The 27,155-nt window shown below is 40.3% G+C and overlaps 2 protein-coding genes across 3 annotated transcripts in view; one reads left to right on the top strand and one right to left on the bottom strand.

Annotated features, from left to right (window-relative positions):
- The window catches only part of cacnb3a (calcium channel, voltage-dependent, beta 3a), a 22,712-nt gene extending 16,003 nt beyond the window's left edge, over window positions 1-6,709 (top strand). The window contains exons 9-14 of the mRNA XM_008283664.1: window positions 895-953; window positions 1,075-1,175; window positions 1,261-1,412; window positions 1,492-1,587; window positions 3,381-3,551; window positions 6,281-6,709. Of these exons, the coding sequence (XP_008281886.1) occupies window positions 895-953; window positions 1,075-1,175; window positions 1,261-1,412; window positions 1,492-1,587; window positions 3,381-3,551; window positions 6,281-6,709 (1,008 nt within the window). The remainder of the gene's footprint in view (window positions 1-894; window positions 954-1,074; window positions 1,176-1,260; window positions 1,413-1,491; window positions 1,588-3,380; window positions 3,552-6,280) is intronic.
- Window positions 6,710-9,737: 3,028 nt separating this feature from the next.
- ddx23 (DEAD (Asp-Glu-Ala-Asp) box polypeptide 23) overlaps window positions 9,738-27,155 on the bottom strand; it is a 21,783-nt gene continuing 4,365 nt past the window's right edge. Inside the window, exons 2-18 of one of the 2 annotated variants that reach the window (XM_008283662.1) lie at window positions 17,831-17,902; window positions 16,688-16,845; window positions 16,414-16,533; window positions 15,664-15,757; window positions 15,509-15,574; window positions 15,278-15,416; window positions 15,054-15,187; window positions 14,437-14,549; window positions 14,215-14,358; window positions 13,812-14,037; window positions 13,528-13,673; window positions 13,234-13,411; window positions 12,430-12,672; window positions 12,185-12,336; window positions 11,989-12,097; window positions 10,832-11,006; window positions 9,738-10,707 (exon numbers count right to left, since the gene is read on the bottom strand). In XM_008283662.1, the coding sequence (XP_008281884.1) occupies window positions 10,484-10,707; window positions 10,832-11,006; window positions 11,989-12,097; window positions 12,185-12,336; window positions 12,430-12,672; window positions 13,234-13,411; window positions 13,528-13,673; window positions 13,812-14,037; window positions 14,215-14,358; window positions 14,437-14,549; window positions 15,054-15,187; window positions 15,278-15,416; window positions 15,509-15,574; window positions 15,664-15,757; window positions 16,414-16,533; window positions 16,688-16,845 (2,421 nt within the window). In that variant the 5' untranslated portion in view covers window positions 17,831-17,902 and the 3' untranslated portion in view covers window positions 9,738-10,483. Of the gene's footprint in view, window positions 10,708-10,831; window positions 11,007-11,988; window positions 12,098-12,184; window positions 12,337-12,429; window positions 12,673-13,233; window positions 13,412-13,527; window positions 13,674-13,811; window positions 14,038-14,214; window positions 14,359-14,436; window positions 14,550-15,053; window positions 15,188-15,277; window positions 15,417-15,508; window positions 15,575-15,663; window positions 15,758-16,413; window positions 16,534-16,687; window positions 16,846-17,830; window positions 17,929-27,155 lie in introns of those variants that run through there. The other variant, XM_008283661.1, reaches the window with a different exon arrangement.

Below are 27,155 nucleotides of genomic sequence, written 5' to 3'. Positions count from 1 at the left end.
CAGCAAAGGGTCTCAGTGTAAACTGATAACTGATTTTTAGATTAAATCTACAAAGTAAAGTGTCTAAATATATGTTCTGAACCAACTGTATGCATCACTTAACTGTTAATTACAAGAAACTCAACCACTGTTCCACAAACCCTCAACAAGAGCCGCTATAAAGTTCAGTTTGTTTGGTGTCCAATTCTGGTTTAAATTTGCTCTGCAAACGAATCTCTTTTTTCTTTGCCTCTTAGAGTCAGCTCTATACTTCAGCTGTAATAATTCTGTGCTGTCCGATGCTTGACAGGAGCAGAAAGTCACCTCCAGTCAGCACTAATTAGAGTAATGACTTTCAACCACGCATCAGAGGAGATGCCCAGGTGGAGCAATGTGTCCTGGTTTTTTGCTCATTTTGCGATCACATTTAAGAAAAGGAGAAAATGGGGTATATTGGTATTGTCTACAACAAACTACTTATAGAAACTTAAAATGCAGATTTTAGTCAAAGAATGATGAGTAATACAGTCATATTTTCAATTCTTTCCTTTTTTTTGCTCATGAATTTACTCACTAAAAAGATTTTTCTGACTAGGTGCTTTTACAGTTCAACTGTTTTCATGACTACATTTGCTTCTGCTCGAGTTCTTGACTTTTTTAAAGTAGCAATACTTTTACTTGAGTAGACTTTCTGGCTACTGTATGCACCTCTGTATACATGGATGTGTCCTGTCATATGCTTTGCACATTTCAAAGTTCATTAGGTTGGAAAGACGCTGTTCTCCTGTCTGGTTGTTTTGGTGTGCATTGTTCTGTATTCTGACATTAAAACAAAGCATAGCATTGTCTCTTTAATTTTATAATGTGTATCTAAATGGTTGGTTTTTTTTTTCTTTTAAATATCCCTCCACCTAGGTGACAGATATGATGCAGAAAGCGCTTTTTGACTTCCTGAAACACAGATTTGAGGGAAGGTCAGTAAAATGGAGATCACAGTATAAACCCAGAAGCTGCTGAAAGTCAGACGTTAATAAATCCAGTCAGAAAGTTTCACTGCACATTTTTCCTCTGTGTGTTTTGTGACTTTGCTCGCAGAATCTCAATCACCCGTGTAACTGCCGACCTGTCCTTAGCCAAGAGATCCGTCCTCAACAAAAGACCCATAATGGAAAGATCCAACACTCGCTCCAGCTTAGGTAACCGTGAGCACGAAAACACCACGGATCTCTGTTCTAGCAAAGGATTAACTGCCAACTTATAAAATGAGTCTTCTCTGTGCAGCGGAGGTTCAGAGTGAGATCGAGAGGATATTTGAGCTCGCCAAAACCCTGCAGCTGGTGATTCTGGACGCAGACACCATCAACCATCCCGCACAGCTCGCCAAAACCTCCCTCGCACCCATCATTGTCTACGTTAAAGTTTCCTCACCAAAGGTACACCTCGCTTATGAACGCTGGATTCAGGCTGCCTCGTCTTTATTGATGTATGACGCTGTCTTGTCTTTTCTCTCAGGTGCTCCAGAGGCTGATTAAATCCAGGGGGAAGTCTCAGAGCAAGCACCTGAATGTGCAGATGATGGCTGCAGACAAACTCTCTCAGTGCCCCCCTGTGAGTGCTATAATGTGTGCCTCTTTCTAATCAAACTGGTCAGTCTCAACATTTTATATGACCAGTTATTGGTGGTGAACTTGTTAAAAGACATTCTGATGAAATTAGTTTATATCCATTCACATCAACACTGCAGTTTATATTAGGTTGATCCCGTATAAACTGTTGAGGCTGTAAATACTCACACCAGCTGTGTATTAACCTGAATTTATTCCTGTTTGAGTCAAACAAACAGTAGTGCCCCACTGGGTAACAAAGTTAAAATTTCCTTTTTGAAAATGAAACTTTAGGTATATGACCTTTTTTATTTTTTATTTTTTAAATAGATTTCGTCAACAGTACACTGGAATGGGTTTTTACCGGAGTGCCCCAGACAGGGTGGGGAAGTCACAAAGTATTGAGAAGAGAGGCTAACCAGTTTTCAGTTTTGTTTTTTTCATGCGATTCACTATCAATAACTAAATAGCAGCTTTATCCCTTAACACACATTACTTTTGTTAAAATGCTTACTACGATGTTGTGCTGTTTGCCACTGTTACTACGATTCTCGATGATTTGGAGATTCATCTAAAACTTTTGTAGGCTGGTGATAATAAACTTGTAAGAATCCAACTTAGTTCCAGACAAAATTAAGTAATTCAACAAGAGCCATGATTTTTTTCCCATGCAGCAGCCATTGCTGTAAAGGTGGTCATTTCAGTCGGACTGTCTGTTGGTCACTTTGATCCAAACTAAAATGTCTCAACTGTTGGGTGGGTTGACGTCAAATTTACTGCTTTAAAGTCCCTCTCCGCTCGTTGATTAAACCCCTACAAATTCATCTTAGTGTATCAAAGCTACATATTTAGAAGTTTATCCATGAAAATAATTCTTTATTGCCTTAAATGTGGCTTAGCTGTAACTCCCTGTCTCCACTCACAGCAGCTGCAGCACACCAGCTCACTTACGACTCTGTACAGACACTGTAAAGCTACAATATGTTGAACAGTGGCAAGTTGTAATATCGGAGTAATTCGGTCAAACATGTTTGACTGTGATTCTGAAGAAGAGTAATGATACAGAAAGCCCCACCGCACCAGCTGACAGGATTGTTTCTGAATCTATGTTGTTGTTTTTTTGACTGTCATCAGTACACTCCTGCTTCAAGGAGCTCCACCATGCTGTTGAATGCATAATTAGCTCATTATATGCATTTTAGCTTTTTTTTTTTTTCTTTTTTTAAAAACACCATATTGACATATTAATGAATAAACAAATTAATTTAAAAGAAAAAAAGTTACTGGAGGGGGTCTTAAAACATTAATAGCTTCCTTAAAATAAACTGCATTAACTTTGGTTTTTATTCTAGAGTCAGCATCCAGTCAAATACTGTCATTTGTCCAACGCATTATGATCAAACACCTCCAAATCTTATTACATTCCTATCAGCCTCAGCTACAGGTTGTGCTAAGTAGCAAATGCTAACATGCTAAGCTACAAACATCAAGACAGCAACTAACAGTGATGTTCATTACTGATGAATCTGCATAATTTTTAGTTGTTATAATACAACAACAGTCCAAAACTCAATGATCTTTGATATGCAGTCAAACAAAAAGAAGAATAAAACAGTGTCATTGCAGTTGCTGGAACCAGAGAATGATTTTAACTGAAGCATGACTTAAATGATTAAGAAAATAGTTGGAGATTCATTTTCTGGAGCGAGACTAATCACTTTAGCTCTACATTACCATAGCATCATTGTGAGCCTGTCAGCATTTAGCTCAAAGTGTCTCACCGTTGTTCTCTTGCAGGATATGTTTGATGTCATTTTGGATGAGAACCAGCTGGAAGACGCTTGTGAGCATTTGGCCGAATACCTGGAGGTCTACTGGCGTGCCACTCACCTCCCAGGCAACACCCCTCTTAATCCCTTACTGGAGCAAAGTCTGATGACGCCGCCTTCTGCCATCTCTAGCCTACAGGTAAGTTAGTCTTCATGTGTTAGAAAAGCAGGAGAGCATGACAGTAGGCTTTTAATACAGTTTTAAGACTCTAAAGTATTTGAACTCGCTGTATGTTGTCACTGTCTTTACCAGCTCTTCCCATCTCAGACTCTCACTCCTGTGTTTCGATTTATTTGTCTCCAGTTGTCTTGTCTGTCTTCTCACTCATCCATGCTTAACATTTTTGCAGTTTTCTGAAACACAGGAATTAATTGAATGATCGCTTACAAAACGGGGTGAGTAGTAGGGTTTATATGATACGTATATATATTTGCACTCTCCCCTCTTACACACCTCCCGACTCCCGAACACGACGCAGCGGCTGAGACAGTGAATGAACAGCATTTTATTCATTCAGATCTCACCACAGCCAAGTTAAGACGATGTGTTTTCTTTTCTTTACTGCATCCTGCCTCTTTTCCTTTACTTGATGGTCTCAGGTGAATCACTGCTCCACAAGCTTTCGGGCAGAAAATTCACAAAGCAGTTATGCTCGATCTTCAGTTTAACAACATAATTGATATGCAATGTTTATGTGAAATATCAAAAAAGAAAGAAAAAAAAATTCCCTGTTATTTTCTATTTTCTGTTGGTATTGACCCTTCTCCGAGAATGCTTTGTGAATGCTGTCTCTGCTCACCGTGGCATATAACGCTAACTTGAATGATGCTAAGAAAAAGCAAATGATCAGTGCTTTAACAATGTATTCACCTGAACTATGTAAATGCAAATTTACACCACAAACTGAGACTATAACATCAGTATAGTAATGTTTCTTGTGAAAGAGTAACCCCTGACCATCCATCAACTTGCATTTCTTTGGTTCAGTGTCTCTAGTGTTAATCTGTAAACACACAGACAAAACAAAGGACTTTGAGGAGACTTCCCTAACAAACACTGCTGCATGACAAATATTAACACTGTCAGCTGTTTAGTACTGTCCAGTTCAGTTATATTTCAATTACTTGCAGATTATGACCACAGCACCAGACAGTGATGCAGGATTAGTTTAGATTAAAAGCCGCAACATCTGTTTTAAAGGTCCCATACTGTGCCCTTTTACAGACAAAATAATGCCTCCCAGAATGTCTTTTTTTTCAGTTTAGAGTATTGAAAACATTGTGCATTTTTCCGTTACTGTGTAATTCCAGGTTTTAGTCCTTTTCAAAACGTCTGTTTCAGTGTAGCTTTAAATACAGCTTAACTGCTGGAGGCCACCCCCCTTCAGAAAGAAGACTATCTCTGTGATCAAAGCTAATAGTAATGTTAGCTACATTAGCCTCACAGTGTGCTAACGCTAAGGATTTTTTCTACTGTTGTGATTACATTGCCATCAAAAATAAAAGAAATCCACTGGGTATTTAGTTCCTCGGATGCTGGGAGTGCATGAACACTCTTGTGTGCACTCTGGCAGCCAACAGCTGAACAATGGCTGTGCTATGCTCAAAACTGAGGCATTTTAGAGTTCGTAGAAGCAGCTCTAGAAAGTAAACAAACCAGGTGGATGGAGCTTCATATTCTAAATGGCTCACCTGAACGCAACAGGCAGTGAGGAGACAGGATTATACAAAGTTTGACATACACGACTACCGGTTCATTAACTGGTACACAACAGTTTGGTAAAATTTTTACTGGCTTGTAAAGGTTAGAGGCTATCTAGTTGTTGGGGGATTTTACCATATGGGACCTTTAACATTTTAGAAACTGTCACCATTTCTTGGAGCTTTTAGCTCATCAGTTCAATGGGTCTTGTGACTTTAAACTGTAAATAAATACAGTTTATTGCCGTTGTAAGTGATAGAATTAGGCAGCACTCAAATAGGAATTAATCATTATTAAATCAATGACCTCTGCAGGTATTTGTTCGTCAGCGTTTGCATTTGGTCAAGACTGAAATATCTAACTTTTTGTACGCATGTACAAGGATTAATGCTGTCGACTTCTGTGATGTCCAGAATTTTCCTTCAGTTTGACCAGGAGTTTGACATTTTGTTTTAGTGAAATGTCTCGACAACTCTTGGTGTACATCAGCATGTTGTCAATGTGAGCATGTTAGCATGGTGACAATAGCTTTTAGCTCATGTAGAGGAGAATATATGAAATTACTATTTCAGTAGCCAGGCATTACCAGAGGTAGATGTTTCACTCACTGTAACTTTGCACTCTCCACATCCTTTGTAGAGATTCAGGGAAACGAGGAATCACACAAAACAATGTACATCAGGAAAACTAGTGTAAGCTCCTGCAGCTTTCCATAAAAATAGATTTTTACTTGACTCATTTTTGATGATTGTTTTCAAGTCTGAAAGCAAACACGGAAATTAGACAGTTGGAACGGACAAGTGCATTAGGGAAAACTTGTGTACATGCTGTTTTGTGTGACTCCTCGTTTCTCTGAACCTCTACAGCGGTGGTGGAGAGTGCCAAGTTAGCATGACTCTTTGAGCCACAACAGTCACATTAACGGGAAGTCAACAGGTTAAAAAAAACAACAACAGAATTCTCCTTTAAGACAGACTTAAACGTTTCCTTCAGAGTCCTTCTTGATGTAGTGTTTGCATTAATTTGTATCCCCTCTGTGTGTCTTCTGTCTTTAAAAAGTTGCCAGAAAGTGTGAAGCTGCTTTGACATGTGGTCCTGGCTTCAGAGCTTTCTTTTGACTCCCTGTTACTCTATTTTTTCCTCCATGACCACTCGAATCACCACAGAACAAGAACCAGCCGCAGCCTCGTGAGGCGGTGGGCTTGGAGGGTGATGAGGAGGAGGAGGTCGGCGAGGAGGCCCACTCCCCCTTGGAGCAGGACAGTCTTATGCCATCTGACGAGGCCAGCGACTCCCTGTCTCGTGGCCGGAGAGGGAGCCCATGCCACAGGGGGGGCGAGGAGGATGAAGAGGAGGAGGAGGAGGAGGAGGAGGAAGAAGAAGAGGAGGAAGAGGAGGAGGATGAGTACGCCTCTCCCTGCCACGCTCGCACATACAGGGACATGTACCCGCCTCACCGTGGGCACCCAGGCAGCGCCCACAGTGCCAACGGGCATGAGTCACAGGACAGGCTGCTCCAGCGCGAAGCTCAGCAAGGTCACAACCAGAGGAACAACCGCCAGCGCAGCCGCCCCTGGCCCCGAGACACCTACTGAAACGAGGGCCCCTCCCCGCCTCCAGATAGGCACCGAGGCCCCCCACCCCCGAGCCCTACGACTGTCTCACGATCCAAAACGTAACATTTAAAAAAAGATGAAAAAAAGTTCCCAGTTTGAAAACTTAAACGCCAATCAGAAACAAACAGAAACAGATGCCCAGTTTAAATAATCCAATCTTCCAGTTTATCTGCAGCGATATGATTACTCACCTCTCCTGAGTCGAGTTATTCAGATTAAAGTCAACAGGGCTACTCACCTCTGCAATGGAAAGGTTTCAGGCTACCAGCTGTACGCAAACTCAAACTTTAGCTGCTTTGCCTAAGGTTTCTCTATTGTAGGATGTCTCATATACTGGCCTTAAAATTCCTAAGACTTTTAACTATCTTTACTATTGCATGTATAATTATTTTAAGACTATTTGCACATTAATGTCAGAACAGGAATTGAATGATCTTTACAGATAAACTAATGTAGGAATGTCTTCTGTTGAATCCATTTATATGGGAAATAGTAATGCATTTGATTACAATGTATATACTGAATGGGCACCTGGTTTTGTTTCATTGCTACTTTATTTACTTGTTTGATTTTGTTAAATGGACTTGTTTGTTGCCATCCATGTGTTCAGTGAATGGCATTTGGGAGACACGCGCTCAGTCTCCACACAGTCACAATGTAAGTAGTCGGTATGAAGCTGCAGTACAGCGTCAGCGTCACCTACAGTGCAGTACGTTCTGGGCATCACTCGTCTTTGCTGTTGCACAATCACTCTCTAAAAAAAAAAAAAAAAAAAAAAGAAAAATTGAAAAAACGGGCACAGAGAATGTAAACACAAAGAAAGGGAATGTTTTCAATCTTTTAAAGGACGTCTTTGTCTTTGCCAAAACACTTGTTTACATCAAGTCATTCACATCTATCAAGCACATGCTGCGCAGCTGCAGCTCCTCCTCGAATCCAGGCTTCAGAGAATGTAAGCTTGCATGCCTTTTTGCACCTCCAGCACCACCCGGTGTCTCCCACCCACCCACCCACCCAACCGATCGCCCCCCAATTCGATTGTAGCACGTTGATTGTAGCATCCACGACACTGATCTCACCCCCCTCCCTCTTTTGCGTGTCAAAAACATCGCCTCACGTTCGTGTACTGCAGTTCTCCAGCTGGTTTTTTTACCACGGCGGATCCTCAGGTGTAAAGTCCTACACACTCATCGTGCTCAACTCCATGTAACGAATGTGTCGTGCTCCTGAAGGACTTGTAGCACTCGATGTCATTCTGTTCCTGCACCATTTCTAGTCCGTGAGCCGACGACGAGTTGGACGTGATGCTGACGAGCGGCGACTCGACCCTGTTCACGCAGACGGGGCCGATGTTGTCGCAGCCGGCTTTTTAGGAAACAACTGGTTTACTGCTTCCATGTCTCACAGGTATCCCTATTTAGTGTTCTGTATATTTTGAAGAGAAAACAAAAAAAATCAGCATGATTGGAAAAAAAAAAAAGAAGAAAAAAAAATCTATGCAAGTGTTGCATGAAATCTGATTGTTTCTTTTTACGGTTAAGTATTTTAGTAATGCATTGATTCTGACTCTCCTCGTCGTCTTGTAGTGATAGTCTTGTCTTTGGGGCTACTCACTCCTTGCACCACTAACAACTCAACTACTAAGAATCAGTTTATTTCTCCACACACCTTAATACCGGGGACATTCTTCCACTATATTACTGGTTGACGCACTTTTAAAAGTCACTCACTAAAAAGTTGTCCCAGATCAGGCCTTCGATTTATTTTTTATTTTGTTTAATTTGTTATAAAAGGAATGAGTGAATAATCAAAGCCCTGTATGTCTTAGTTCACCAATTAGCTACTTTCATTATATTTTGGCAGTTTGTTTTTCAAAGCGGACCAATTTAGCAACTGATAAAGCAGTTGAGGTTTTTCAATTTATGAAGCACAATTTTTACAAGGGTTATAATTTAGTTTCCTCTGTCTTATTCTGTATGCAATACGAAGCCTAACATTGAAAAACTTTAAACGCCTTAGACCATCTGGACTTCCTCTTTTGTGTGAGTAGAAAAAAATATATATATTGCACTACTTTTCTTTGGGATGGTTGCTTTGTAATGCAATAACTGCACTAAATATAACCATATATCCACCAGACTACCACAGCGTGCTAGCGTGACCCGACACGCCTCTTCCCTCTATTTATCAAAAGAGACAGCAAATGTGTAAAAAGTGAGACATTTCCTGCCTGATGCTGTATAGAATGCTTTCTATTTGAAAATAGATTTACAATGCTAAGTAAAATATGACTTAAACTAAATAAACATGACATTTTATGTACTTTTAATTGTTTGGGTGGTTTCTGTGTTTCACCATGACGCGCTTAGTGACGCTGCTCTGTCGGTTCACCACTTTGGATTAGGCTGAAATATCTGAGTTATCCAAAGAATTGACTTTTCTCATCACATCTTTCCCTCCAGAGCCACCATGGGCTTCACAGCTGCTGTTTGGGGTGAAATATAAGTTGTCAGATGGATTGTCCTGGGGATAAAGTGTTTTAGTGATGCCATCATCAGGTTTAACTCTGTATAGAACTGATGATATAACGGGCATTTTCTGTCTACAGTAGACATTGACTCTCCAGAAGAGGAAACAAATCCAGTTAACAATCATCATAAACATCATCAGGACCTTTAACCAGCTCATCTGAGTGCAGGCTGTTTTTTTTTTAAATGGTATGAGCCCTGTAGATTTTAAGTCACATTATTTGTGAAAATGAAAATGGGATTCACTCTGATGGGAACATGAATGTTTTTACTGCAATCTGTACAATAATCATAGAGAGAAAAAAAAAACAGTCTGGCCCAAACTGGTGGATGGAACATCTGACATTTCCCGAGCCACGCTGCTAGTACGACTTAAAAACATTGCATCCTGGAGCAATTTTTTATAAACTCTGCAGCACAAGATCGTCTCTTGTGGGCACTTACAACAAATCAAAAGAAACACCACACTTGACTCAAGCTGGGGAAATACTGTAGAACAAATTTATCTGCAATTTGTGTAACAATCATTTGTGAAAAATGTGCAGGCACCATTTGTATGTATAAAGTGCTCACAAACCACTGGATAGCAGGAAAACCAACACAACTACTGCAGGCTTGAACAACAGCTGGTAATGTGGAACACACAAATGGATCAGTGGATGTTCTTCTGTCCTGTAGCTTCATGCTAAGGTACCTGAAATTTTCTCCCTTGTAGTACAAGACGATTGCTATAGAAAAAAAAATCTTCACATATAATGTAGTCATTTCAGAAACAGATGTTATAGATTTGCTGTATTCACTTCATACAAATGTTTATATTTTAAACAATTGACTACAGTCTAGTCAGAGGATGCAACCGAAGCAAAAGAAACGGGCATCAATTCTGCTTTTGGTCAGAAAAGTCAAATTGTGACAGAAAATGACTAAAACCCTTTTGCACACACTACTCATCTACAGTCGCATCCAGCTGCTATTTATCACATGATATTTATATGGAGCAGATCATTGGGATCCTGCTCACTGATCACAGATTCACAACAATTGTATCTTAAAATCCAAGTGCCCCGATGAGAACCAGAGAATGTTTTCTGCATCAGTCCATGTGTTCCTTACTATCCACAGAGCGGATGACAAATACAATAAAAAAACACAAGGGCGTCAATAGCCTTAAACATTAATGTAATACAGAGAAGTGAACACCAAGTATCAGTGGATAAAGTTCAAATTAGGCAAAGATGGTCTCCTCGCGTCTCTTCTTGGTCAGGATGGTTCCAGGTTTGTGCTGAGCGTCCGGGTGGTTTGTCAGCTCCGGTGGGCAGGTGGACACCGGGCTCTCGAGGATGGCCTGCTTCAGGTCGTAAAACACCGCAGAGTCCTCTTTGGTGAGGAAAGTCATGGCCACACCGCTCTTACCAGCACGACCCGTACGACCGATACGATGGATGTAGTCTGCAGGGAGAGGAAGAGTGAAACAATGAATCATAAATACTTAATTTCACCATGAGTAGACAGACTTTACGCCTCAGAAAAATTCCATCTGATAACAAAAAACGAAACACTGAGGGATTGTTACCTTCGATGTTCTTCGCCATGTCGTAGTTAATGACCATGGAGACGTCCTGGATGTCAATACCTCGACCAGCAACGTCTGTGGCCACCAGGATGTCTTTGGCTCCTGCCTTGAGGTTTGAGAGAGCAAACTCTCTCTGCTCCTGGCCTTTGCCACCGTGAAGTGTACACGCATTGTACTGTTATGAGGAGGACAAGAAGAGAGGGTGGAGATGAAACTTCTCTATATATTATCAGTATTCTAGGAAATCAACTTGACCATCCCAACCTCAAGTAGTTTTGGGGATTTTTTTTGTGCTCCTCTCTACAATATAAAGTCATTAATCTCTATAGAAACGACTCTTTTGTGCAATACCACAAAGCAATAAATAGATCATTAAAAAAAAAAAACAAAGGGCGTATTTAATTTACAAAAATCAAGAAATAAATCTTCCAAGTGCCCACAGGTGTCACCAATACTAACTTTGAACTAAATCTAAGGAATACATTTCGCTGATTAGTTCAAGGAAAAGAACATAAAAAAAAATAACTATGAAGGGGTGTAACAGTGTGTGTACTAGTCATGAAATGGTTGGAGCAGGACATTTGGTATGCACTGTGATCCAGACCTTTCCTTTCAGAAGTCTATTTATGTCAACATACTTGAGTATAAGTTCCACCCACATGTTTTGGCAGCTGCTGTTTGTCAGCTTTAGCATGCTAGCAGTGTTAGCTTTAACAGCTGTGTTTCTATTCAAGGAGAATGATGTCTTAACTCACACTACATGTTTTAAACAGGCTTTCATACAGCTTGTCTTAGTTCTGTCTGGTGACTGCTCCAATAAAGTTTATTCAAATAAGACAGCAGAGTCCTCATTGGCGACAATGAGTGAAACATAGCATTACTTTGTGCAATTCTACAGCTGCGACCGCTCTGCTGTCTCTAGAGGTTCATTTAAATTAATTATGAATGCACTTGTTGATATACTTTATTTTGTTATTACGCAGCAGCTGACTGCCTTCAGTGTTGAAAAATTACACGTAATGAGACGCTGCTGAAGATTTTTCAATAACAAATGACAAAAATATTACATCATGCATTTCTTCTGTTTCTGAACCGCACAAATCCAAATTGTGAGCCAAAAGCACTAGAACGTTAAGGTTGAGCCTGCAGGAACTTACCCCCATCTTCTCTAAAGACTTGGCCAGCACATCGCAACCCTTCTTCTGGTTGACGAAGATGATGATGGGAGGCTCGAAGCCGTGAGCCAAAACCTCCAGCAGCTTCTTCCTACAAAGCAAACAATACAAAAACACTCAGTACTTTGAAATTAGTGTGATGTTTGGTGCTTGAGGTGGGTGTCCGCGTCTGTCTCACCTCTTCTCTCCCTCTGACATGAGCAGCACCTTCTGTTCGACTCTCTCGTGAGGTTTTCCGGCCGAGCCGATGTAGACCACAGCAGGACGTCTCAGGTAGCTCCTGGCCAGCCTCTCCACAGCTGGAGGCATCGTAGCCGTGAACATGACCGTCTGCAAGGTGCGATCACACGCACAGTTAGAGAAACATGTAAAAGAGAGAGCACCTGACGACCAAGGTAGTCTGGCATATAAAGATAAACATACTTGTCTGTATTTATGTTTCCCAGATTCAAAGTTCATTGTCATTTTCTCGGGGTCCTCTGCTTCGTCTGTGTCTGGTTTCTGATTGGTCACTGGGATGTACTCCAGGATCTTTTGCACATCAGGCTCGAAGCCCATGTCAATCATACGATCGGCCTCGTCAAGGACCACGTAGGTGCAGCGGCCGAGGACCAGGTAGCGGTTCTCCAGCACGTCGATCAGACGTCCGGGGGTGGCGATCACAATCTGTTGGATGAGAGAAACCATTCAGCTGTTGAATATGGTTTTGAGTTGCAGGACCTTGTGAATAAAAAGGCAGATTTAGCATCCTGCCAAGAGACACTGCATATAAAATTTATACTGCTAAGGTAACAGTGACTAACAGTGACTAACTACCAGTTTTCACCACTATTAAACAGTGAATATTTAAAATTGTGCTTCACTCTCATTTACAGAGTTTTAATTTCTGTTATCTTCATAAGACAAACATTATTTTCTGGATAAGATCACGTTTTGATGCAGGTTGTTTATATATCTCCAAAAAACTGATAGTAACTATACGTGCATGTTCGTTTTCTGGTTTTGGAAGAAAATGACAACATTTTGTTAAAGTTTCAATGAATCAAGGGTTTAATTTTCCACAAAGAGTAACGAAGCCCAACATGATAAATGCTGATCTGATTTAAACACTAAAAATAGGTTTACTGGCATCTGGTGCCCCCTGCATTCTAACTTGAAATCCTTTGACAGATAATCTAGTAACTGTTTCTGTAACTTTTCTACGAGAATAAAAGCTGAATGTTTCACCTCGCAGCCCATCCTGAGTCGGAAGCCCTGGTCCTCTCTGGAGATTCCTCCAATCACAGCCACTGTTCGGATACCAAGTGGTTTACCAAACTTTATGGTTTCCTCTTCGATCTGCTGAGCCAACTCACGAGTCGGTGCCAAAATCACAGCATAAGGACCCTGGTCTGAGTCTTCAATCCTGTAGGAACAGCCACGCAGAGAGCAGAGGAATGTAATAGAAGAAAGAAGTAGTTCAGTCAGCCAAGGAGAGTTCAAACACAGACGATAGCGTTATTGGAGCTTAAACTGTGTTACCTGTCAATCTTTGGCAGGGTGGTAATCCAGACCAACAGTGGAATCAGGAAAGCAGCTGTTTTACCGCTACCGGTCTCAGCCACACCGATGATGTCACGGTTCTGCAAACCAATAGGAATGGCCTGCCTCTGAATTGGTGTCGGATCCTGGAGAAAGAAAGCGATGATCAGTGATTAAATTTAACACAGTTAAGAACAAAGAGGAGATGTCAGTTTGTAGATCAAATAGAGCGTAAATTTTGACTTTTTGACTTCTCCTGCCGTAAAACTTGACCATGAACTGACCTTATAGCCGCATTTGTCGATGACCTCGAGGATGTGTGCGGGCAGAGAATACTCCTTCCAGTTCCTGATTGGGTTCGGGATCTTTCCTCCTTTGGTGGTGATGCTGTAATCCTCTCTGAAGATTCGCCAATCTCTGTCCGTCATCTCGTCCAGCTTCTTCTGAGACCAGTGTCTGTCGTCCCAGCGCTGCTTGGCTTCCTTCTTTCGCATCTTCTTCAGTCTTGTCCTGAGGGAAAAATAAGGATTGGAAAGTGGGAGTGTTAGAGGTGAAACTATGTATACTGGACAACCATTTTCCATTGAATAAACCAGATTTTACGCAGATTATTTACTTTCTGGATAAAGTTCAAGTCTATTATTCTTTAACTATAAACAGCAATGATCAATTCACAATTCTACTCACTCCTCCTGCTCCTTCTCTTCCAGCGTACGTCTTTTCTCCATCAGGTCACCGTAGAAACGCGACTGCTCTCTTTTCTGCTGCTTTAAGTCGATGCCAGCGATGAAGCCTCGCCCATACAGCTGTACCTGATGCTTTTCTTTGTAACTGGAAGACAGATCATACTGTTTAGACTGGAAAAACTAAAACCTTTCAGTGCAAAACTGTGTGAAACAGTCGACTCACATCGGGTTGTAGTCGACTGAAGTGTCCTCAGATGCATCCCACTCAAACACAAACTTCCTGTCATTCAGATGACGAGTTCGCCGGCGTTTTTTGAGCCCACCCAGATAACGTTCCTGTAATTCAGTAAATGACATTAGTCATAAGTGCCAACATGCATGTTCTGTCTCTATTCCTAAAGCATTTTACTGGACTGAAATTGTTTATTAGCAGCTCTTTGATGAAGTTAATCTCAGTATATTTACAACACTTGAGCTGAATATTGTTATGTATGAATATTCTTACTTATTAAAAGTTGCATTTGTACATATGTGAATAAGAAAAGATCTTCTCACATTAGACTTTGTGCCAAATTTTGTCTTGGATGAAAATTTGATGTATTAAATATTCAGTCGACACAAGACTGAAGGTAAGAGGTTAAAGGATCATTTCAGTTTATTTCAGTCTGGCATAATTTCCAATTCAGCAGCTTTGTTGAGGAGCAAACGTGGAGTCACATGAAACCGTGTATAACTGAGCAAGCTGTATGAGCTTACAGCAGCTTTTCAAAACAAATTTGCCATAAGGAAAGGGCATTTTTTTAACTGCACTTAAGATCTCCCTCCTCTCTTCACACCAACCTTGATGGCCTGCAGCTCTTTGCTTTTATCTTTCTCCTCTCTGAGCTTCTGTCGTCCATCATCTTCTTCATTCCCATTGTTCTCTCGCTCCATTCGCTCTCTTCGCTCTCGTCTCTCCCTTTCTTGGGGATCCTCTGTAAGAAACAATCTGAGTTGTTACCAACAAACCTTCACAGTATTAAAAAAAAATGCAGACTGTTTACAAGTTAGAATCTGAAACACACCCAGCATTTTTCTCCCGATGTCCTGGAACATTCTTCTTTTCTTTCTCTCCTCGTCCAACAACCTCCTCCTCTCCTCTGTCTGCTGCTCTCTGCGTTTTATAGCCTCGGCTTCTCGCTCTGCTTTGGACAAAAACTTGGGCTGAAAAAGATTAAATGAAGAGAGGAAAGTAAGAAAAAACAATCTTGGATTTAAAGACAAAAACTAAAGATGTACCAAGATGAACTTCTCACCTTTGCCTCTGCTTCCTCCTCTGCCTTCTTCTTGGCCAGAAGCTCCTCCAAAGACAGTGGCTGGACCTGAACAACACAAAACAGGTCAAACACCCAAAATAGCAGCTAAGAGATAATTTAAAGTTTTGAAAACTTCTGTCAAACCGGATTCTTACTTTCTCTTTCTTCTTTTTTTCATCGTCCTCCTCTTCTGTTTTGATATCTTTCTCTCTTTTCATCTTGCCATCCTTTGACTTTGGTGAAGCACTTCTATGATGAAGAGTGACAGACTGAACTTCAGCATATAACAACCAAACAGAAATTTAGACAAAATGTTTGTTGTCTCCCAGCTACACATCCAAAAACCCAAAATGCGATGAAGAAACACCTCTGTCACATTTTCTCTATTAAAGCATGCACACAAAAAAAAAACCCTGATGTTTAATTCAAGTGCAATTAACAAATTAACAAATCAAGTAAGTACAGCATTACAACTAAATCTCCGATAGAAAGAATACTGCCAGGTGATCAGCTGAGTCTTTTGTGAAGTAAGACAGGATTTACGTGGATAGCTGACACAAGCGGGAAGGATCTCCATGTTTGGCCTTAAATTTAGGTTAATTAACTTTGAGTGGCACCTTTTTTGTAAATGTAAGGATTCTAAGATTGTCTAATTTTCAGGTACTTTTGTATTTTTTTAGCACAGGAAAGTCTTTTTCCAGCTTATTATTACAATTCAAAACCCTGACATGAAAGCTGTTATAATTTGGATACTACAAGACCTCCATCATAGCCTGATTTAAAGGTCAAATATTTTATAGTTTTTCAAGAGTTCTGTGGGCAAAACATTGCAAATTTTTCCTTTCCAGTTTTTCCTAAAAAACCTAAATCAATGTTTACATGTCACATATCTCACTGTTACATACCTGGACCTCCTGCTGCGATCTTTATCACGTCGATGGCTGTCTCTGTCCTTACGGCTCCTGTCTCTGTCTTTATCTCTGTCCCGGTCCTTGTCTCTATCCTTGTCTTTCATGCGTCGGTCTCTGTCATTATAACACAAATCCAATTGAAAAGGACAAACTTTAGCTTGGGCATGTAGAAAAATACATTAATGAGAGTACAAAGGAACAAGAAGAACAATTAGAACCATGTCTTGTGTTCTGCATGCATTCTGCTTTACATTCGTGTTTCAGTTACCTTTCTGGAGATTTGGAACGGTTTCGTTCACGGGATCGATGTCGTTTACGTGTAGGTGACATTTTGCGGTCTCTCTCTCTTGAACGGCTGCGCTTCCTCTCTCTGTCTTTGGTCCCTGAGGATTCTGCATCCTTCTTGTCTGTCGAGTCAGCTGCCATCTGCAAACACAAACAGCATGAACATGTGGATTGGTCATAAAATGTTAATTTAACTGCATTTCTAAAACTGAAATTATTATATTTGACAGGACACAAATTAAAGCGCAGCCTACATTTATGCGGCTATTCAACCGTCATTCAACAGTCACCATCCACAGTTTAGATCATGCACACTGCCTTATGATAGCTTCTGCCTAATTAGTCACCATTAGTGTTACTTGATAAGTGTCATACATATCGATTAACTAAACTGCTTGAAGCTGTTTTTAAAGAAATACTCAGAACAAACAAACATTTACAGGAGAGATCCTCGTGAATCCAGAAATTGTGACAGAAAATACTAATTTACAATTACCATTTGCATACTAACATAATGTTTTTACATGACTTTCCTTTGTGTTGGCTTAAATCAAACATTTTCCAGTAAAATGTCCGCATTTGAACATGGATTCAAGTCAGCGTGTTATACGTTTCGCTCGATTGCAAGACTCAAAGATGTAGTTTAAACGTTTTCATAAAGTTGCATATTGTTTACAATTTTACTATCGCACAGAGAGACAAACAAACAAGACCTCCAATACTTCGGACATACGGCTTTCAGCTCTTAGGGTTTTTTACTTTATCTACTTTTTCATTTAATGGGAAATCGTTTCTTACGACGACCTGAAAGAAACCAGCGCTGTTAAACTTAAGGTGAAAAACAAACACACAAAAAGCACATTTAAATACAAAATGAATTGTAAACACTTAACATAACATATGGAATTGGACAAAATTAAGTAACTCAGCCACTGCTGAATGAAATGGAGTGGATAGTGTGAGCAAGCTGGTCCTAAACGTTAGCTAGCTAACAACTTAGCAAAAAAAGCTAATTTTCTTCAGAAAACTGCTCGAACATGCAGCAGTGAAACTACATTTAATGCAGTTGTTCACAGTGAACAAAATGCACCTGGAGGATTTTCAGTTTTCAACATATAAAGTTTACCTTTATTACTTGTCAACAAAACAGTTGCGATTCCTCTACGCTTCAAGAAGACGCCATAACGCCCGACACGAGCTGAACCGCGCAAGGGTTTGTGGGAACTGTAGTCTGCAGCGCTACGTAAAGCGTTGAGGCGGGCGCTATGAAAACTCCATTTCCCGGAAAAAGGCAAGAATCGTGTCAGGGCCCCGATTGTTTAGTACGTGAAGGCCTAAATGCCTGCTCAAAATTACATTTCAGTCCAACTGCAACTTTGTGATTATGAACACTAGGTGGCGACCGTGTTACAAGTTAGCACGATGCTGGTTTTTATATTGATTCTGAGCTAATTTGATTGCAGATGATAGCATTAGGAAAATTCTATCTATCTATCTATCTATCTATCTATCTATCTATCTATCTATCTATCTATCTATCTATCTATCTATCCAACGAGGATTTATTCTTCTGAAAAATTCCAAACAATATGACAAACCACAATAAAAGGAGGAACATTTTAAATAAACATCCTTTATAAGAGATTAACAACACACAGAAACAGAAAGTGTACGTGCCTCAGGCAGGGTATTTCATACTGACAGAACTGAAAGATGCTGTAAATATTAAATATTTAGGCTTGATTCAGTGGGATTTAGTAGTCTGCTATTGCCTGATAAAAGACTAAATGGTATGCAGACCTGCTGCCATGATGAAATAGGCCTGTCTGCTCAGTAGCACTTAAAAACGCTATCCTTGCAGCAGATTAAAATTCAAGAAGTGCTGTGCTGTTCGCGCCAGGACCAGACTATGTTTCTCCTGTAATCAAAACCATCCTCTGGTGTGTGTGTGTACGTGTACATGCCTCCGCAGATAGATAAAAGACATTTTAGATGCTACTACAGACCGGATTGGCTGGATGTTGATTCATATTCTGGACCTGCTGTATCTTCCACAGGGAGATCAAAAGAGATTTATGGAGCCCTTCTGAAGGTGAACACTTTCAGTGGGAACAGATCAAAGTTGATGGTATGAAAATAATTTAAAGAAAAACACAAAAGATACTGGGGAAGAAAACAATAGACTGGTAGGACAGTAAAAGTCAGAGTTTGTATTTCATACACTGAACTCTGTATATTAATATATTTTCTGTCACTCTGGTTTAGCTTTTATTGGTAAAATCTAAACAACATGAAGGTGTAAGGGCAACTTGGATGAAAGAATGAGGGTGAAAGTTGCACACACAGTAAAGAGTTGTATGTTCTTTAATGTCAGGAATCGGCTTTAACGTTCCTTAACTTTGTTGCACAGATTCTGACTTGTCATCGTCAGAACAGTACAGGTATTACAAATAACATCAACAATGGAGAATCAAGACTGCATTTGTGTGTCCCAGCGACGTGGCAAGAACAGTACCAGGGCCCTGAAACATCATGTTTAATATTGTTATTTCCACTTTCTGTGAACCGTTCCTGCTATGACATGTCAAAATGTCAACTGATATAAAGGTCTTATCTGTGAATCTTTTGGTAATCTTTTCGTCTTCCTTTCACAGGAAAATCTGGTGTACTTTTGTGTCAAGGACTGAGATATTTCCAAACATTGTGCCAAAGACCGCTTGACAGCAACACAGAAGTATGCTGCTGTGTCTGGACCAGCAGACAAAACCAAGTCAGATAATTGGCATATTTGGGAAATAGCTAAGGAATGTAAAGATTTGCATTTTGAGCAAATAAATCCACTAGACCCTCTAACAGTAGATATTTTAACAAAGTAGGAAAAGCATTAACAATGGCCGGTTATAACAGTGTGACATTAGGGCAGCCTGCACAACACCATGCAGGAAGCTGAAACTGGTGCACATAAATAGAATTTAGCCATAATTAACTCTATTATTATTTCCGACCTGTTTTTCTACCGTCTAAATATCTGCTCTGAAAGTGGCGACAGAACAGAACTTTTCGCTTTTTTGCCTCCTTCTCGAGACTGACAGCATTTGATTGATATCTTCTTTACTCTGGAGGTTTATTATGCCTTTTAGTTTTGGGTCAAAGCACAGGTGTCACTAACGTTAAAGATGGCTCTGTTTATTTCAAGTGTTCTGGTGTGAGAGTGACAAAACATCAGGACCCTGAAACCAAAGCAGCAAAATGGAATGTAACCTTGGTTTCACCAGCCGGGATTAAAGAAAACTCCTGTATAAGCGTACAGGGCCTTTAAGTCCTACAATATTATGATGTTGTTCATTTGAATAAGCAATATCGTAGACACAACAATGTAGATCTGTAGATCAATAACGTGAACAGTATGATTTTCTTTAACTAGGCAAAGTGTATGTGTTCACTATATTGACATATAATCAATTAAACATGATATGAAATGTACCTTTTATGATGTTTGTGCATCCTAGGTGAATATAGCCGCTTTTATTCTCATTTCACTCTGTCTCATTTATTACAGTCTGCATACCTGTTTTGAATTTTACATGTATGTCATAAAAGTACGAGGTTGTAGCTTTCTTATGCAATTCTGCTCTTAAGTGACACGTTTGAAAATAGCAGTAGTTGTGTAAGAAAAACACATGATTTCATTTTTTTCATTACTGAACCCACGTTAACTTTTCCCAAACTGTTCACACACTTTGCTTTGCCAAGAAGACAACACAGAAAACACTGTCCTAAAAACACTAACAGGCTGCGTAATATTACATATTACTGTTATTTTTGAAGTTAATTTTAATCATTATTCAACAGATTTTTTTTCATGAATCAAGATTCAGTCAAAACAAAAAGAATGGTGCTTTTGTGATGAATAAATTGTGCTATTTTAAAGTATGCAGCACCGTAATAAACTGAAGTGCTTCAACAAGCTTAACTAGGAAGAAACAAAGCCAAAAAACTTTTTGCACGGAATAATTCTAAAATGTAAAAATGCAATATAAAACTATACATATTTACATGCAAAGAATAGCTACAGATATCGAGATATCTTTATTTCTGCATGTCTGCAAGGTCAACACAGCTGAGAAACAACCTTTTTCAAGCTGATGAAAGTTCAGATATAAAGTAGTCAGGTCACGTGGCTGATGGTCATAAATTTTCCACCTTCACGAGGAAAGAGATTCCACTATGGGGCTGAGAGATGGATAGTAAAGTGGAGGGGAAAAACGACGCCATCCTGGAATGAGCAGTGAAACAATCTGTGACTGGATCTGATGTGGATCAGCGCCACATTTTTCCAAACAACCAAAAATACAGAATCAGCCTCTGCATTCCTGGCACAAGTCTACCAGGTCATCAGGGAATGAAAACAAATGTTAGGTGCCAGAATTTCTTAAGATGTGAGACTTTTAATATGTAAATGTATCATACTGTCAGTCTGAATTACAATAATGTGCAAAATGGAGTGTAAATTCATGTGTGGTCCACAGTTTTGTCCATTCTGACTGACTACAGACTTTAAATTGTACTTTTCACAGTTGTGAATTTTTTGACTAATCAATTGACACATCAAGATTTGTGTAATTTTGCCTAAATTTCCCTTGTTTCTTTTCAACACCGATGACATTTTATGTCTCTGCCAAGTGTTGACATACATCACCGCTCACTCACACACAAACACACTTTCTCTATACTTTTTGTGCTTCACCGTTGCCATGACTACACTACATTTGCCTGAAGGGGCTTGTCTTATTCAATATGTCCATAGTTGCCCCTAGCAAGCAATGCACAGAGTAAAGATTTTGTACAACAGCTGAACCTAAAAAGTACGCTCACTATTATTTTCCTTCCAAGCCGCTGCTTTGTTTTTTTGTTTTTTCTACAGCGAGAAGCCGACAGAGGAAGAGTGACAAGAGGTGGGAAGACAAAGAGACGACACATGAATGCTCGCACAAGTAACACACTTTTGTTTTGTTGTTTAAATTTGGTTTTAATAGCTCATGAAGGAATACAGTCACGTGTTATTTCTGTAAAGAGGCAACAAAAACTCCAATTTTACCGTGACTCAACACTTTTACCAGCAGGGTCTCACATGTTTTGTTTCTGTCATGGCCAGTTAATGATTCCTCATGTCCGGAAGCTGAACTACTTTTGACCAGCGTTGTGTAATGTTGACTGTTACCCAATCCGGATCACTAACAGCTGACTATCGATAACAGTTCAGGTCAAGCTTTGTGCAAGTAACAAATCAATACGACAAATCATGTGGTTTAGGGTCAGTTCTTGTGGCCCTTTTAAAGATGGAAGCAGCTCCAATGATCAGTGATTTTTCATCACTTTTGAAGCCCTAGAAACAGGCCTGCTCTGGAGTCACATGATTGGATGGCACAGATACGACTGTGTTTAACTGTTCTCCAGATGTACGCACTTCATCTCCTACATCTCCCCCAACTACCCCCATCCCGGGCGCCTCATGTGCCCTGGCCTCGGCTCCCTTCCCCCCATGCTCCCCAATGCCAGGCGTGGTTGTCTAATTAAACTGCTGGAAGAGCGTTCACTCCTGACATGCCCTCAGGGTGTGCCACACGGGACACGTATGCGTAAAGGAGGAGGAGGAGGGCGGGTTGGATTTGGTGAAGGTGAGCATTGCCATTAAATGGGGGTTTCAGGCAAAGGAGGAGATAAGGGGGGACACAGCACGGTCACACCAGGGGAGTTTATTTACCTCTAGGAGGGACACAAGGGGACTTATCATTCCAACAGACCTGAGCTGTGTGAACCTGGCTCACCTCGCCGCACTTGGGAGCGAGAAACAACGCAGAGCAGACGAGATAAACTGCTTAGTATACACGGCACACACTGACACACATTCATACACCAATTCACATGTATATATTCACACATGGACGCCTGTAGCTGCTAATACGGAGCTCACAGACACACACAACTACTGATAATTGAGCTGCACTGCAACAATTAACTCTGTGACCAAAATTACACTCATATTTATATTTACAATATTTGATTTTTAGCATATTATGCACTGCATGCAAATGCTAATACAGTGGTTAATATTAATACGAATGCGTCCTCGGGGTGCAGTGCTATAGAGTGACTGTGCTGTCTGGTGAAGCCTGTGTGCCTCATTAAGTAGCCAAAAGCTCACAGACAAACAGGCTGAAGGCTGCCTGAAGCTGTCACATCAGAGCAGCTTTGGACTGAGCAGTCAGACCGAGAGGAGGAGAATTGATTGAACAAAACTTCACTTCAATAAATCTGACACAATCAGAGAAATTCAGCTCTGACTCTTTTTTTTCCCATTCTTGTGCTGGCGGCTGCTGGTCTGGTCTTTTGTTTAGAAGAGAGATGACAGAAGTCAACATAACTGTGACACGAATACACTTGGACAGATTCTATTTGGAAAGATGAACAGGCTGTTTAAAGGAATAGTTTGAGATTTGTTTTCCTGCTGATATATACTGTTGATGAGAAGATACAACCACAGGCAGCAGGTGGGAAGCAAAAAATTCAAGTAATTCATCCCTCCTAGAGAAAACAACATAGCTTGTTGGTATCTTCACTTTTTAAAACAATGTGTTAGAAGGTGTTGTCAGATGCATATCAGGTCATTCTAGATCACTCAGCTGCTGGCTATAGCTTTATAAATGCGTTAAAATAGATGAAATAATATGGAAGGACATCAGAGTGGCCACGTCTGCTATTAGACTGAACCACGGCAAAGCAGATGCCCATATAGGACACTCCACTCCTCGCCCAGCTGAGCCTTTGACATACAATCCCATTTCCCATCCAGAGAGAGGAGTTATGACACCGTCAGAGCAGCTGTGGCAAAGCTCACTGCCTATGAGGGAATGTAACCTACATGTCAGTGTGCAGATAGCTCATCAGTAACCAGGCTGCAATGCTTTTCCAACCCCCATCCTCACATCAGCTTCCTCCTCTGCTGCTGTGGTGCAAGACACGACTGATAGGTTGATTGCACGAATGTCTGTGAGCTTGCATGTGTGTGTGCGTGTGTTTATGTGTGTCTGCCATGTCTGATAGATGGTGTGCTTATGTGGTAATGAGACGCGCTGCACAGCGACCATTTTCTCTAACTCCCCGAGAGGGTTTCAGATGGCAGCTCTCTTCCCTCAATCATGCTCCCTCTGGTTCCTGATCCCGGTCCTCAGCAGTGTCACCGTCTTTGCTGCAGGCTCCGATCCATCCACAGAGGAAGAGACGAATGTCTAGACTGCACAGATCACTTGCTGCTGACCTGCTCATCAGTTTACATTAAATATGTCAGTGCTACATATGTCTCTGTTGGCCTGTACACATCTATTTTCATACACTGATTGAGTGGCAGAAACTATAGTGGACACGGAGGTAATTTTATCAATAAATCAGAAATTTTGTGGCTTATAGTAAACCTGAGAACAATACAGGTAGCCATCAGCCATGGAAATAGTGAACCAGATTTTATAGAACATTTAGTGAAACTATTAACGAGAAGATCCAAATAACTTTCATGTTAAATCTGTTGAGTGGCCAAACATTTGCTCTATATGTAGCCTACCATAAAATCACAAAGACAGTTTTTGCACTTTAGGTTTTGCTCAAAGTACACAAACTGGATATACAGCTGAAACCAGAAGTTTACATGCACTGTATAAAAAGACATATAACATTTTTTTTTTCTCACTGTCTGACACTAAATCAGGTTTAACTGTACCTGTTTTAGGTCAGTTGGGATTACCAAAATTATTTCTATTTGCTAAATGCCAAAATAATGAGAGAGAGATTTTTTTTTGAGAGTTTTTACACTTTGTGATTGATTTAACTTTTATTTATCATTATTCCTACAAATATGAATATGAGAAATAAAAAAACAGGTAAAAAAAAAAAAAAGTAGTCACCACTGCCTGCTGTGAATCTAATATATATAAAAACTGTGCTGTGATTATAATTTTATGATCTTGTGCCACCACACATGTAGTTCATTGGCCGTTTCGTCACCACTCTCTTTTAACCACTGTTGTTTGCCATGGTGGACTGGTTTGGTCCATGCTTGACCTCTCGAGCTCCTGAAGAATAAGGCACATACACAGATTTTCTCGACCACCTAAACCTGGATTGAATTAGCCTGATTCCATGAACTTGATCAGAACTTTATGGAACCAGTTTAGCCCCCACTGATTTATGAAGTTCATTTAAGTCAGGTTTCTGTATTCTGCTATTCTCCAGTTGGATCCACTGGATTGGCGGGCCAGACTATGTGCTGGTCCAATCAGGATCCTCGCTGCGTTGGGTTGGTGATGAGATGGTGGAATAGGCCACACCTCAGAAGCTTGAGCTAATCTTGTGCAGGGGACCACACATCCTAATGTGCATCTATATCAATGAGTCTGACAGTAAGGGCCCAGCACAAGCTGCACTCTGAACACTTCCACTCTCTCTCCTAACAGGAAAGCAATTAAATAGGCCATATTTCCTAAATTGTTGAACCTTTCTGATAGCTATTGCATTATGGGTTTCCCAAAGACATGAACAGTTTGACATTTCTGAAAACACACATTTTTTCTTGGTGAGAGTTTGATAACCTATATGGTAACGCTACAGCTACAGCTATCAGCAGGTTGTGTCAGCTTATCATAAAGACTGGAAACATTAGAAAACTGCAAACTTTCTGTCTGTTAAAGGGCAAGAGCATTAGAGGTGCCAGGATGTAATTACTTTTAGACAATGTCAGGCTCCACTAAGCTTACCAGCAATAGGGTGCAGTTTTGTATCGAACAGAGTGGTATCAAACTTCTCACAAGAAAGCATGTGGGTGTATTTATATACATGTGCACCCATTCCTTTGAACATAATCTGCAGCAAAAAGAGCATGAAAAGCTAAATAGCTTCATCCTGAAAGGTGCAGTCTCTGTCAAAGGACCATGGCAGCGCTTGTTCCACATTCACTAGTCTGTGATTGTGCAGTATAATCATGCCTTGGAGCAACCTGCCATGGATGACAGGCTCAGTACGCCTTTGTGAGAGAGTTATCTGATTTGCAGAGACATGTAATGTACATGGGCCAATTTTTGATAAATGTGCATGAGAGAGACCAACAGACAGAAACTGCAGAAAAAGATAAGAGAGAGGAGTGTCGTAGTCAGACAGGCTGGCAGCCCAGTTTATCCAACAGATGATCAAAACCACTATTCCATTTCTAGCTGTAGCGAATCAATGTACGGAGCAGCCAAAAGATGAAATTCATCTGAGGCTGCTGGTGCAGAGAATGTTCCCACAAACAGTAAGGTAATCCTGTATCCTGTGTGTGATAGCTCAGGAATGGCAAACATTCAGGCACTTCATCCATGTGCTATCATCAGTGGGACAGCAGGACGCAGTCAGGGAGAACCTGATAACAGCCAATATCAGTGAAGTGATAGACTAAGCAAATATAGTGATGGAGGTCAGGAAGGATGGTTGGTTACATAAGCAAAAGCAAGAGAAAAGGAAACGGCAAAAATAGCATATGAGTGGAGATAGCTTTTGAAAGAAATGCTCAAGTTTTGAATATTCTCGCTGGAATATTTTGTCCTTTGTGATGTTACTTAACTGAACTAAATTTTAGCCGGTTAGCATATAATGACATTTAAGATAAAGACACATTATGTATTAGTAATTACACCAGTTAAGTGGGTTCAAACTTAGCCTGGTTGAAGAAAAATGGGTGTTAAGCAGAGATTTACACAGTCATAGGTTAATAAAGGTTGCACCATACAAACTATGTACCATGCTAATCATATGTGGAAGTTTTACCTTTTTATTGCTTTTCAACACTGAATAAGAGTCAGTATATTTTGTATATACATCACATTAGAATTTGTCTTTAAAACAAGAATTTACACAAAAAGACTCTTTCATACAAAAGCAAAAACAGATAAAGTGATGTTAAATAAAAAATATAAAACGTAAAGAAGTGATTGTATAAGTATTCACCCTCTTCAAGTCAGTATTTAGTAAATGCACCACTGGCCGCAATTACATTGAGTCTGTGTTGGCTAGGTCACATCTGAACATTGCAATGTTACCCCATTCTTCTTTGCAAAATTGTCAAGTTACCCAGGGGTAGCGAGTGTATAGCCCTTTTCAAGTCTAGCCACAAATTCTCAGTTGGATTGAGATCTGAGTTCATTGTCTTGTTGGAAAACAAATCTTCCAAGTCACAGTTCTCTTGCATCTGGTTCCTGCAGGATTTCCCTGTACTTTGCTGCATTCATTTTACCCTGTACCTTCGCAAGCCTTCCAGGGCCTGTTGCCGAGAAGGATCCCCACATCATGATGCTGCCACCACCATGCATCACAGTGGGCATTGTGTGTTTGTGATCATGTATAGTCTTTGGTGTGTGTCAAACATA

The sequence above is a fragment of the Stegastes partitus genome, unplaced genomic scaffold (genome assembly GCF_000690725.1).
Source record: "Stegastes partitus isolate 25-593 unplaced genomic scaffold, Stegastes_partitus-1.0.2 Scaffold323, whole genome shotgun sequence".
Classification (NCBI taxonomy): domain Eukaryota; kingdom Metazoa; phylum Chordata; class Actinopteri; family Pomacentridae; genus Stegastes; species Stegastes partitus.
This window is presented reverse-complemented; position numbering and strand designations above follow the sequence as displayed.